Consider the following 13,348-nt stretch of genomic DNA (forward strand, 5'->3'; position numbering starts at 1 on the left):
ATTAGATGGGAGCTGCAAGCCCAGCCACTTACATCACAACGGGGAATGCATAATTTTGTTAAAGCACACGTTTAACACCCAAATGAGGATCGGGCCGTCTTTATGGCACAATTAAAAAAGTCAACTGAAAATCATATTTATTTATAAACACCTCGCCTATACAACGTGCATGTTTAATACAAAGGAAGCAAGCAATTTCGCAATTAATATGCTAATTATTGATTTGTTAAATTGCGCCCCGCGATTCAATCTATAGGCGACTTTATGGATCTATCGTTCCCCCCCCCCCCCCCCCGGACTGTCTTCTCTTCAGCAGGTAGGCTAAAACGTTGGCTGTTTTCTTCCTGTCTCCACTGTGGGCGGAGCAGGCCGGAGGGCCGGGGTGAGAGAGTTTGCTAATGGCGCCACCTGCAGGACTCGACGAGAAGGACGTTCCCCATCTCTGTAATTCTTCACAGGACTCTGGGCTCTTGTTTCAGTGTAGCAATGGAACTAAAACAATGGAATGTTTATGTCATCACTGAAACACCGGGGCATTCAAGACAAATCCCAGAGTTTTCAGAATATTTTGATGCTGGTAGATGACGCTTAAGTCCTGGCGATAAGATGGAGTGTTGACTAGAACGGAAACGTTTGGACTTTGCAGCTACACCTGGAAGATTTTACTAAAGAAATAATTTATCTTTAAACAAAGATTTATTTTTATTTTTAATCAGGTGTAAGTGTGATATCACGAGTACAGATGCTCCTGGAGGTCCAGAGGGGAGCCTGGAATCCCTTGGAGTTACAGGCAGCTGTGAACCACCAGACATGGGTGCTGGTGTCTGAACTTAGGCTGCAAGTGCGGCCTGTGCTTAGCCACCGAGTCTCCTCTCTGTCTTCTAATTTATCTTTCAAGCAATGGGATAAAAGCGCCAATATTCCTATCATGTGGTCTTGAGGCAGATTTTAATAACCAAGGTTCTAGGGACTGAAACACTGGTCAGGTGCCCCTTAGTAGATTGGGAGGGCTGGGTGGTTGGAGCCAACTGGATGGTTCTCCAAGCCCATATTTCAGGAATAGTAATTACTGTAGTGGGTAGGTGTTCTCTGCAGAAGTTCCACAGCCTGCCCCCTTCCCCTGCCCCCAGCATGTGCCCGAGGGTTAACTCAGAGGCTGGGAATCTGATGGTCCGCATTTGCTGAGATTAGCAAGCGCCCCTTAGATCTCCAGAGCCTGTACTTTTCATTTCTCTGCAGTTCATGTGGAATCCATGATTATTACCTGTCTTTAAATTAAACTGACACTTACACTCTACCAAGATGCCCAATGCCGCACCCGGAATTTCAAATGAGCACGTCTCATGGTGCCTGCTTGTGTACTGATTGTCCCCGGGCTTGGGCTGTGCTGAGGCCCAGCTGTGACCATTTCCCTCCATCCAGGGGATGCTACACTTGCAGAGGTCCACCTCCTCAGGGCTGATGGCAGAGAGACCGGCCTGTGTGTTTCTGGGTTCAACGCGGTCAAATAACCAGACGTAGTCAATGGAAGCCGGAGAAAGATGGGCCTTTTCGTCTCCTTTTTACATACGTAGCAAAGAAAAGGACCCCTTCCACGTGAATTTGAGACCCAGTAAACACGCCATTGGAAGCTCCGTGTTAAGGGGCTAGAGAGAGAGAGAGGGCTCAGTGGTCAACAGCATGTATGGTTCTGGGAGATGATCCAAGTTTCATGTCCAGCCCTCACATCGGGCAGCTCACAACGGTACCTCCAGCTTCAGATGATGGGACACCTCTGGCTTCCAGGGGCGCTGGCAGCAGTACATACATACATACGTATGTACATACATACATACATACACACATAACATTGAAAAATGGATTTAGCCATTTGAAGTAAAATAAAATAGGAAAACAAATGTTAAGTGTATAGAACTGATGTTATGTCCCTTTAAAAAAAAGATTTATTTATTTTGTGTATGTGAGTACACTGTAGCTGTCTTCAGACACACCAGAAGAGGGCATCGGATCCCATTATAGAGGGTTGTGAGCCACCATGCAGTTGCTGGGATTTGAACTCAGGACCTCTGGAAGAGCAGCCAGAGCTCTTAGCTGCTGAGCCATCTCTCCAGTCCTGACGTTATGTTCTATACTCTAGAAAAATTGTGTTAAATATGAACTGTAACAAAGGGGAAAGAAGGGTTGGGGATTTAGCTCAGTGGTAGAGCACTTGCCTAGCAAGCGCAAGGCCCTGGGTTCGGTCCCCAGCTCCGAAAAAAAGAAAAAAAAAACAAAGGGGAAAGAAGAGACAAAATATCATCATCATCATCATCATCATCAAACCATGGTTTTGGAAGTTTATCTCAAGTGAATGATAGTTCCCTTCCTTGCCTCCCTACTCTTCCTGTTTTAGGTTTTAGCCTCTGTCTCCTCTTCTTCCTTCTTCTCCTCCTCCTCTTCTTCCTCCTTTCCTCCTCTTGGCCCTCTTTCCTTTCTTGGAATAGCCATCAAAGAATTCACATCAGTTTTGTTTTGCTGAAACAAAGCAACTTCCTAGCAATCCTTCAACTCTGGGAGACCAGGAATGAATTCTATCTAATGTGGCTGGTGATTGAATTCGTGTCAAACACCCATGGTGGTTGTTCTGGACTCATACACACAGGTGGAATATTTATTCAGAATATTATTTGTGTGTCATGGCGCCCTGGAGAACCCAGGTGATCGACAGCTTGTTTCCTGCCCATCGTCTTGCAGCTGCGATGTCACGCTCTTCAGAGGTCAGGTGGAAGAGGGGAAAGCTCCCCGGTGTCTGGAGGGTCGGTTTATTGATGTCGTTGCTACACACAGGTCTATGCCGACTGAGATGGTTTGGTCATAGATGCAGTGAAGCCACTGCACACCAGAATGTGTTAGCCCTCCACATTCAGAGAGGGGGGCGGAGGTAGCTGGAGGGAGTGGGGTATCATAGAGCTCTTTCTCTCCAAGCTCCCCTTCCCCTGCCCAAATGACTCCAGAAAATCTTGGACGGTGGTTCTCAACCTTCCTGAAGCTGAGACCTTTTAATACAGTTTCTCAGGTTGTCCTGACCCCCAACCATAGAGTTATTTCCGTTGCTACTTCATAACTGTAATTTTGCTACTGCTACAAATTGTAATGTCAGTATCTGTGTTTTCCGATGGTCTTAGGTAACCCCAGTGAAAGGGTTGTGGGGATTGTGACCCAAGGGTTGAGACCTGCTGGTATAGGTCAGCTTTATTTGACTACGAAGTCCACAGGAAACAGGGCAAACACCAAATCTACCAGGCTGGTGATGCATCTGAGCCCAAGCTCTGCCTCTGGGACTTTTAAGAACCCAGTTCAATAAGTGAATAAATGACAGGAGAAAAATACCCAACACAAAACCCAAGTCCACACCAAACTGGAAATAGCAAACCTTTGTGACCTCATGTGTTGGTGGGAGTGAGGAACGATGCCATGGCTCAGAAATCAAAAGCAGAAGGGAGATGTCTTCAAGTTGACAGGATCTAGCATCACCTAGGAGACAAACTTCCGGATATGCCTCTGAGGAAAGGGAGAACTTGGGCTGAGACCAGTATTCATCTGTCTCTGCTTCCCAAGTACAGATGGGATGGGAAGGCCACCACCCCATCGTGATGGAATGAATCCACTCTAATTGTAAATCAAATGAACATTTTCTTCCTTAAATCGCATATCTTGACAGGTATTTCATCAAAGCAACAAGAATTTTTTTGGAGGGGGGTGATGGTGTGGTGGTTTAGATAGGTATGCCTCCCCCCATAGATTTATGTGTCTGAATGCCTGTCCCAAAGGGGGTGTGACCAACCCAGCTCAGTCAACAGGGTCTCAAGGAGGGAGTGTGGATCGAAAGGAAAAAGACAATCAGACAACATTATAACATGACTCCAGCCAGTGCTGAGGCTGAAGTGGGTTCATTTTTTTTTCCAGTCTGCTTTTATATCATTCTAGGTACATGCAAAGAATGTGGTCAGTTCTAGGTCAAGGAACAGACAAAGCAACAAACAGAGTCCCGTGGTATTCAGAGACTTATCAAGATGATCAAGATCCTGGGCCTACTTCAGTGTCCTAGGCAATGTCAAATTCCTGCTGGAGCCCACTTCCCTGTCCTGGTTCAATGTCAAATTCTTGCCAAATTTCTAGAAGCGGCCCCAAAAGCTCTCCACAGGAGTAGCACTATTTGGGGTGTGGCCTTGTCGGAGGGAATGTGTCACTATGGGGAGGGGACTTCGAGGTCTCATATATCAAACTCAAGCTATACCCAGTGTGGAAGGTGGCCTCCTCCTGGCTGCCTACGGAAGAGGGTGCCCCTCTGCTGTGTTCAGATCAAGATGCAGAGCTCTCAGCTCCTTCTCCAGCACCAAGTCTGCCTGCACGCTGCCATGTTTCCCACTATGACAATAAGGGACTGAGCCCCTGAAACTGTAAGCCAGCCCCAATTGAATATTTTCTTTTGTAAGAGTTGCCTTGGTAATGGTGTCTCTTCACAGCAATGAAACCCTAATTAAGACAGGTGGGTGTCGCGATAGTTTAGAGCTATCCCTGAGCATTTTCTAAGGTGGCGTGGGATAGAGGGGGTAGCCGAGGGTACCGCCACAGAGAGGACAAGCACTCACTCTCGTTTTCAGGATTTGATGAAGTCTGGGCATTTGAGTCATTCACTGGCAGGGTTGAGCTTCTCTCCTTGCTTCCTAATATTATCTGTAGGGATAGAAGGAAGTGTGTGTTGAATTCTTTATCTGGGCTGGATCCTGGGCCTCAGTGAGACTTAGGGCCAGCAGAGACGGGTAATGTATTAGTAGAGAAATCCAAGTGCTCAGAACGTGCCCGACTGCCAGGTTCTAAAGCTGCTGGGGATCTGCCTTTCATCCACCATCTCACCACCCCTAACCTAGTAAGTGGGGTGCACATAAGCCAATCGCAATAGCTGTTCGTGTTGCTTGGTGAGGGTGCCTGGCTCTGAACCCGCCCATCACTAGGCTTTCACTGTGGGCTGCTCATCACTGTCCAGTGTACTGAATCGCATTCCAGGACAAAGCAACCTCCCCAGGATTGCAAATCCTCACCTGCTCTCTGGTTCCTCACGTCTGCTCAGTGAAGTTCTGATTCCTTGCAGGCACTGATCCAGGTCTCCTGGTCTGTCTCTGACTCCCTCCGGAACTACCTACTTCCACGGCCAGTGTACGAGACCCATCCCTTAGAGAGGATGCATCCGTCTCCCTCCACTGTGCCTGGCACTTTCCTTCACAGTTGCCTTGTTCAAGATTTCCTTTTTGCATGGAGATTTCTTGAAGTCTAGTGTGTGTGTGTGAGAGATCTGGATACAATCTTGAAGCAGTGCTTACTTACTCTTTTGTTGGACAAATAGCAAAGGGCAGGATGAGGTCAGATCATCCAAAGGAGCTGGAAGATGCTGTCTTACCAGTCCCTAAGGGCCACTCTGATGACATGTGACAGCCTACCAAGGCTGATTCAGCCTATCTCCTTTGTGACGGCCATCCTCAGGGGTGGAGTCACTTGGTCCCTGTTCTTACGTTCACTGTGGGCTTTAGTGAGACATCCCTTATGGCAGGTATTTGCTGGGGGTCTGAACTCCCTTCATACATTGTAGCAATAGGAGCGTGTGTGCCCATCCACTCCCAGGTTCCTCTCAGAGCATCTCCTTCTGCTTATCCCTAGAAGGTTGTCATGAAGAGTTCTTGCTTTCAAATTCAGGGCTACGGTATGGCTCGATGGTAAAGCCCTTGCTAAAGGTATGAGAGGCCCTGGGTTCCATCCCCAGTATGAAAAAAGAAAAAAAAAAGAGAGAAAGAAACAAAAAAATCCATAAACAAGGTAAGGACACCATTGCCACTGAGTAGACCAGTTTAGTCTTGACCGTTACAAGAAGGAGGTTCTCATCACATACAAGGAAGGGCAAACAGGTCTTGAGTCTGTTACTTGCCATAGTTGCCTCTGCCTCCTGGGTAGAGCATTTTGTTCTAAGTGTCTGGCTGCTGGTCATAGAGAAGTCTAGGCAGAGCAGTGGTCCTAAGAGAGAGTCTAACAAAGGAGGTGACCATGTGTGGGATCTGGGGTGACTAGTTTGCACATGGCAAGCACAGTCTGCAGAGTTACTTTCTCTCTCTCGGGAAGGCTAACCATGGGAGGGGCCATCCCCATGGGTCAGCAAGGCTGCCTGTGTTGAAGCATTAGAACAAAGGACGTAAGTATTAAGGGAGCGCAGTCCTTGGTGTCCTGACATCTCTTGCTGTGTGGTGCTCTCAGGCACAAGACCTGTTTGTCCTTCTTGCTCAGCCCAGTGCTTTTCCTGGTACCTGGCTTCTGCCAGTATTCACCAGAGTGGGACCAGCAAGGGTTGAAATACGGTTTCAGGCAGAAGACACCTAAGTGACTAAGGTCTGGCTTACCATCCTCCGGTGTTCTGAGAGTGCTGGGTTCTCCTGTGTTTGTAAGAACAATGGGCCCCTTGAAGGTGTATCTGACCCTGGAGTGGGTGTCCTCCTAGCAGGGGCTTTGCTATGGTCTGGGCATCGTTCCCCTCCAAGTGGCTTGGCTCCAGGAGGGACGGGAGCCTCTTTCGTAAGCCCAAGAGACTATAGCCCAGGGAGAAAGTCCCCATGCTGCTGACCCACGGGAGCAGGAAATACACCTTGGAAACCACTCATTATCTCTCAGTCTGACTTTGGTTTAGGGTACTTTCTGACAGTAGCCTCTGTGCCACTAACTGCGTGTCCCTCACAGACAGCCAAGAGACAGAGGGTTTCATATAAAACATAACATTTATTTATCTGATTTCATGAAGGTTTTGCCTGCATGCATATATGTACATGCAATGCCCATAGAGGACTCTGGAACCTCTGGAGTTGGAGGTGTGAATGATTGTGCACAACCAGGTAAGTGCTGGGAATCGAACCCAGGTCCTCTGCAAGAGCAGCCAGTGTTCGCCAGCTGCAGTTAACAGTTACCAATTCCATGTCAAGGTGTACTTGAGGCTTGTGCACCTGTGCCTTTCCTGGTTACTTGGGAGATGGAAGGGAGTGGATAGGCACCCCCATACCAGGGTGCTGTCTCTCACACAGAGCCTCTGCAGAAGGGCGAAGATGGAGAAGCTGGACCCCAAGTGGTTTCAACGCAAAACACCCTCTGGCTCCAAAAGCAGGTAATTTTGCAGGGTCTCGGGTAACGGTAGCTGGGGCACAAGGTGAATGCACTCCTTGCCAAAGAGTTTTCGGATGGCACAGCGGCAAAAGTGTTGCAGGCAGCGAGGGGTGTGTGCCAAGGCGAAGAGAGACCTGTAGAAAGGCTTGTGCATCTAGAGAGAAAGGGGAGGGAGAGTGAGGCGGTGTCTGGAACTAACATTCTTCCTGGCAGGACCACTGGTGGTCCATGCCATCTGTGGCTCACCGGCGGCGCCAGGGAGACACAGCAGAGGACTGCCCCTTGAGACCTGGCCTCCATTCAGAGGGGTGACAGGCTTTTCCAAAGTAAAGCTCATAATGGATCAGAGAGACATGGTTTGGGGCTGTTTCTATCAACCCCTTCTGTTCTGCCCTTAGCATGGCAGCCCTGCAGCTCTGGTCTGAATCAGGCCGGGCACACTGTCTCTGTGCGGCAGCGGGCTCGGGGCAGCTCAAGGCTTTGTAAGGCGTTCACTAACACGGGTAGTAAGACCCCAAGGGATGGTCTCTGGGAGGTTCTGTAAGGGAGTGTTTTCTCCCTCCCGTCTTGGAGCCACTTTTGGACACGGTCATGTGTGGATGTAGTGCCCACAGTACTGATGGTCACATGTTGTAATCTGCAGTTCCTATGCAGGGCCAGGGGGGCATGCCTTGGAAAGGAGCCAGAACCTGCATCTTCTATGACTCCTTTCTTGCATGCTGGCCCCCTGAGCACGAGTATTCTTCAAGCTATCATGGCGTGACTGTTGGTTCTTCGTGTTCAATAGCATTTCACCCTGGTCCCTTGGTGTCAACAGAGATTCCGAGACCTCAGGATACCAAAATTCGCAGATGGGTAAGTCTCTTTTGCACTGCGGCCTCGTGTTTGTGTGAAACATGCAATCCTCCTGTTTTCTCTCAGTCTCTCTAGATTACAACAGTGTAAACGCCACATAGGATTGTCGTATGCTGTGATGTTTAATAATAATAAATGACGAAGGTCTGCATCCTTCCATTTTACCTCCCATATTTTGACCTACGGTTGGTTGACTCCATTGTTATATGCTGTGATGTTTAATAATAAAAAATGATGAAGGTTTGCATCCTTCCAGTTTACCTTCCATATTTTGACCTACGGTTGGTTGACTCTATAGAGCCAGTGCCCACAGATCACCAACCGTTCCCCTCAACTTCCCTGTCTTCCTTCTTCAGATATTTTACTTCCTGGGTGTACTGATTGGTTTATGTCAACTTGACACAAGTTAGAGTCATCAGAGAGGAAGGGCTCTCAATTGAGGAAACACCTCCATGAGATCCAGCTGTAAGGCATTTTGTCAATTAGTGATCAATGGGGGAGGGCTCAACCCATTGCGAGCAGTGCCATCCCTGGGCTGTTGTCCCGGGTTCTTTAAGAAAACAGGCAGAGCAAGCCATGGGGAGCAAGGCAGTGAGCAGCATCCCTCCATAGCCTCTGCAACAGCTCCAGCCTGCAGGGTCCTGCCCTGTGTGAGTTCCTGTCCTGACTTTATTTTGGCCATGAACAGCAATGCAGTAGGTAGTATAAGTTGAATACACCCTTTTCCTCCCCAACTTGCTTCATGGTCATGGAGTTTTGTCATAGCAACAGAAACCCTAACTAAGATACTGGGTTTGAGTGCCAAACTCCAGAGAAGTGAGAAAGGACTTCTCTCTTTGTAGCATCAGAGAAAAGGAGGGAGGCGACACCTTACCTGGTATACTTCTTCAGGGATGGCCTCCCTCCAGGACTCGGACACTCGGAGCTGAGTGTAGGAGTTGAACAGAACTTCAATGACAGCGGGCACCGGCGCACATGTCCTCAGCACCTGGGGAAAGTGGGAGGCACGATGCAGGGTGAGGGGCTTAGGGTCCAAGGGGAGAAAGGCTTGCACTGAAGACATGATCCTGCATTCATGTCTGCTACTCCCTGGCCCTGTGACCTCAAAGGCCCAAGGCAAACCACCCAGAGTGACAGTTCCAGAGCACAAGCGTTGTCGGTGAGCTGACTCACCAGGACCAGGAGCCTATGGCTCTTCCAGGAAGCCCACATGTTCTGGATGGCTACCTGTGCACCCAGGGCTGGGGCTAAACAGTCAGAAGTGGACTGGGGGATGCTGACAGGAGGCAGACCCCTGCCTCTGCAGAGCTGTCAGAGCAAAGAAAGCAGTTCTGCAGGCAGTATGGCCTGAGGATTGTGGCCCACATTTCTCACCTCAGTTTTTTTTTTTTATTTTTTTATTTTTATTTTTTTTAGTGTCAGGAAAGAAAGAGTGGCAGGGGTGGGGGACAGGATCCGCTTTACTATTGTTGACTTCCCACATGGCCCCTTACACTTGACTTCACAATCCCCATGAGACTTTATCAACTCTTAAAGATCTAGTTTTATTTAGCAGTGTGCCTGTGTGTCTGTGTGGGAGTGTGTGCATATTTCAGCCTGGTGTGGTGGCGCATGTCTCTAATCCCAGATACTTGGGAGGCAGAAGGAGGCAGATCTCTGTGAGGTCTGTCAGCCTGGTTGACATAGTGAGGGCTGGGACAGCCAGGGCTACATAGTGAGACCCTGTCTCAAAAAAAAAAAAGGAGATTAATTTTTACCTAGGTATGTGTGTGTGCTTGCATGAGGCTCTGTGCTCCCTGTGGTGTGAGGAAGCCAGAAGAGAGCATCGGATCACCTGGAGCAGGCGTTACAAGGGATTGTGAGGAGTCCGATGTGGGTGCTAGGAACCGAACCTGGGTCCTTTTGAAGAATAGTAAGCACTATTTTCTGGGCAGATCAGCATTTTTGCAGCCAATGTTTTTTCATCTTTGATATTAATATTATTATTTTTTATCTTATTACATTGGCTATCATCTTTTTTTAAATTTATTTATTTTATGTATGAGTACACTGTAGCTGTCTTCAGATACACCAGAAGAGGGCATCAGATCTCATTACAGATGGTTGTGAGCCACCATGTGGTTGCTGAGAATTGAACTCAGGACCTCTGGAGGAGCAGTCAGTGCTCTTAACCGCTGAGCCATCGCTCCAGCCCTTATCTTATGTTTTATGTCAACAACATTGATAGTTGGCATAATCACTTTATTCCTATTTTTTTTTTTGTTTCTTATGTTTGATTTTGAAGGTAGCATCTAGTTATGTGCCTTCATGCCTGGCTTTGTTTCTTCCTCCTCCTCCTCCTCCTCCTCTTCCTCCTCCTCTTCCTCCTTTTCCTCCTCCTCTTCCTCCTCCTCTTCCTCCTCTTCCTCCTCCTCCTCTTCTTCAAAAGATTTATTTATTATTTTATGTGTACAAGCACACTGTTGCTGTCTTCAGACACACCAGAAGAGGGCATCTGATCCCATTACAGATGGTTGTGAGCCACCATGTAGTTGCTGGGAATTGAACTCAGGACCTTGGGAAGAGCAGTCAGTACTCTTAACCTCTGAGCCATCTCTCCAGCCCCCTCTTCTTTTTAAAAAAATTATTTATTTATTTCATATAAATTGTTGTTTTGCTTGCATTCATGTCATGTGAGGGTATCAGATATCCTGGAACTTGAGTTACAGGCAGCTTTGAGTAGCTAGGACTTGAACCTGGGACCTCTGGAAGAGCAGCCAGAACTCTTAACCCCTGAGACATCTCTCTAGTCCCCAAATCTTAAATTTCAATCCTCTTAGTTATTGGGAAGAATTTCAAAAGTAGACAATCATTGGGATTAACAAGACAATAATTTTTTAAAGTTTCCTTAGGACTCAAATCCAGCCTAATGCCAGGGAAAGGCCTTGCTGCTGAACTGCAGGGCCAGCAGCAAGTGCCAATGCATGCCTTCGACATTGTCATAGTACAGGGTACTTAGTCGCAGGTACTCATGCTGTGTTTTCTATTTCTGCTACAGTTATTAGCGCATTTTCACTTCTCTGGGATGAAAATCACCTGTATTTTCTTGGTACACTATCTCCATTTTAGAGAAATTGAGTGAAGAGGTATGAAGAGGTATGAAGGGTCATGGGCAGGGCAAGACTATGAGGAATTGTTAGGGTTTAAATGTTAGGACCAGTGTTGATTTAAATCTTGGCTCGCACCCGGACAAGGCACAGCAAGTCAACGTGGTTCGAGGTTGTTTTTTTTTTTTTTAAATATTTTATTTATTATATACGGTACACTGTAGCTGTCTTCAGACACACCAGAAGAGTGCATCAGATCCTATTACAGATGGTTGTGAGCCACTATGTAGTTGCTGGGATTTGAACTCAGGACCTCTGCAGGAGCAGTCGGTGCTCTTAACCGCTGAGCCATCTCTCCAGCCCGTGGTTCGAGGTTTAATGAGAGAAGAAGAGTAAAAGAGAGGAAAGGCCAGCCATGGACACGTGGAGGGAAGCAGGGTGGGGTGGGGAGAGAAAGGGACAAGGGGAAGAGCAGAGAAGAGCAAAGAGAAAAAGAGGGAGAGAAGGGGACAAGCAGCCCCCTTTATAGCCAGTCACAACTGGCTGTTGCCAGGCAACTGTGGGAAGGAACTTACCTGACTGCTGCCAGGTAGCTGTGGGGGTGGAACTTAGACTGAATACCAACAGGAATCCCACGCATACCATGAGAAGCCACGCCCACTACTCCAGGCACAGGCGTGTTCGAGGTGTTTGAGTGGAGGAGCAGCAGGACTGATTTTATTTAGAGGTAAGTGCTGAGAGGAGCTTAGAAGACAGAGAGACCATTTTTCCATGACTCCCAGAGAGAGGTGATTGTCAGTGCTCCACATTCAAGATGGCAGCCCGGGATGCGGGTGGGTAAGAAAATGTTGTCTTCTGATTGTTTTCTCGTCCTCTTGTGCTTCTTCCTTACTCTCCTCTCTCCTGGGTTCTTTTCTCACTTCCATGGCTTTTCCTTTCTTTCAGAGACAGGTGTTTCTCTGCTCATTCCAGTCCCCGTCTCTTCTCTGTTGTCCCTCACCCTGTTTCTTGGCTTTCCATACCATCCCCACGCCACTGCTCTCCGGGCTATTAGTATTTCATTCTCTTGGACTCTGGGCTTGAATAGCCAATGGCTTTTTCTAGCCTGGTGCACTGAGCTCAGCCCCCTGGTGCACACATTGCTAACTGCTGTCTGGCCTTGGTCCATCTTAGCTGATGGCACACCCATCTTTCTAACTCTCGGACCGGAAGCCTTGGGGCTGCCTTTGACTTCCACATCTCTCATTCTCTATAGTCTGTGGGGAGAAACCCTCACAGTTCTGCCTTCAAGGTCCACCCTGAATCAGAGCGCTTCCTTAGTCCCACGGCAGCCCTCATGTGGGTCACCATGTCAGCATTCCAACTTGCCCTCCTTGTCTAGTCTTTTCATCATAGCAGTCGGGGGTGGGGATCTTATGAAACAGTCAGGGGTGACATTGCTGTGCAGACATCACCAATGGCCAAAGCCACAAAGGTGTCCCTCAGAGCTCCTGCCAGTCATCATCCTGACCACCTTCATTCACCTTGGTCCCCTGTTACTCTGCACAGAGCTAAGGCTGCACCAGTCTGACTGACTGCTTGTTTGGGTTGCTTGTCCCCAGACCTCCACACAGCTGACTTCCTCATTGCCTTCAAGCTTTGGTTCAAAGGCCACCAACCTTAACTTCTTCCCACTCTGGACTCACGGCTACGCCCCACTCTGCCTCTTTCTTTCATAAAAACTGTATATAAACTGGTCCATGAAATCTGTCAGGATCTAAGCAAAGCATTGTGCCAACCCTTGTAACGGTAAGATAAAGCCGGAAGTTCTGAGGGAAGGGGTGCAGAGTTACACGCTGGCCCAAGATTAGTGGGCACAGCCTCTTACGGAAGACACTGAGGCAGGGACAGTTCCCAGTACCTGTCCAGCTTCATCTGACACCGTCCCGGTTACTAACCCTGGGGCCGAGGAGCATCATTTGAAAATATCACACGGAATTCTCTAAATTAAAGATAATCTGCATTCATTTATTGTGTATGTATGCGTAAGTGTGTTAGTGATGTGTGTAGAGGCTAGAGGACATCTGGCCAGAAGCTCGTCTTCTCCTTCTACTCTATGTGTCCCAGGGTTTGGATTTGGGTCACCAGGCTTGTTGGCAAGAGCCTTTATCTGCTGAGGCCTCTTGCCGGCCTGTGTAATTTTCCTAATTTCCCCCTTTTGCTTTGAGATAGGATCTTGCTGGCTACCCTAG

General features: G+C 48.1%; 1 protein-coding gene across 3 annotated transcripts in view; it reads right to left on the bottom strand.

Moving 5' to 3' along the window:
- Positions 1 to 6,778: 6,778 nt before the first annotated feature.
- Asb18 (ankyrin repeat and SOCS box-containing 18) overlaps positions 6,779 to 13,348 on the bottom strand; it is a 64,592-nt gene continuing 58,022 nt past the window's right edge. For 2 of the 3 annotated variants that reach the window (XM_039083755.2, XM_039083757.2), the window contains exons 4-5: positions 8,906 to 9,019; positions 6,779 to 7,330 (exon numbers count right to left, since the gene is read on the bottom strand). In XM_039083755.2, the coding sequence (XP_038939683.1) occupies positions 7,145 to 7,330; positions 8,906 to 9,019 (300 nt within the window). In that variant the 3' untranslated portion in view covers positions 6,779 to 7,144. The remainder of the gene's footprint in view (positions 7,331 to 8,905; positions 9,020 to 13,348) is intronic. The other variant, NM_001108231.1, reaches the window with a different exon arrangement.

This window comes from Rattus norvegicus, chromosome 9 (assembly GCF_036323735.1).
Source record: "Rattus norvegicus strain BN/NHsdMcwi chromosome 9, GRCr8, whole genome shotgun sequence".
Lineage (NCBI taxonomy): Eukaryota > Metazoa > Chordata > Mammalia > Rodentia > Muridae > Rattus > Rattus norvegicus.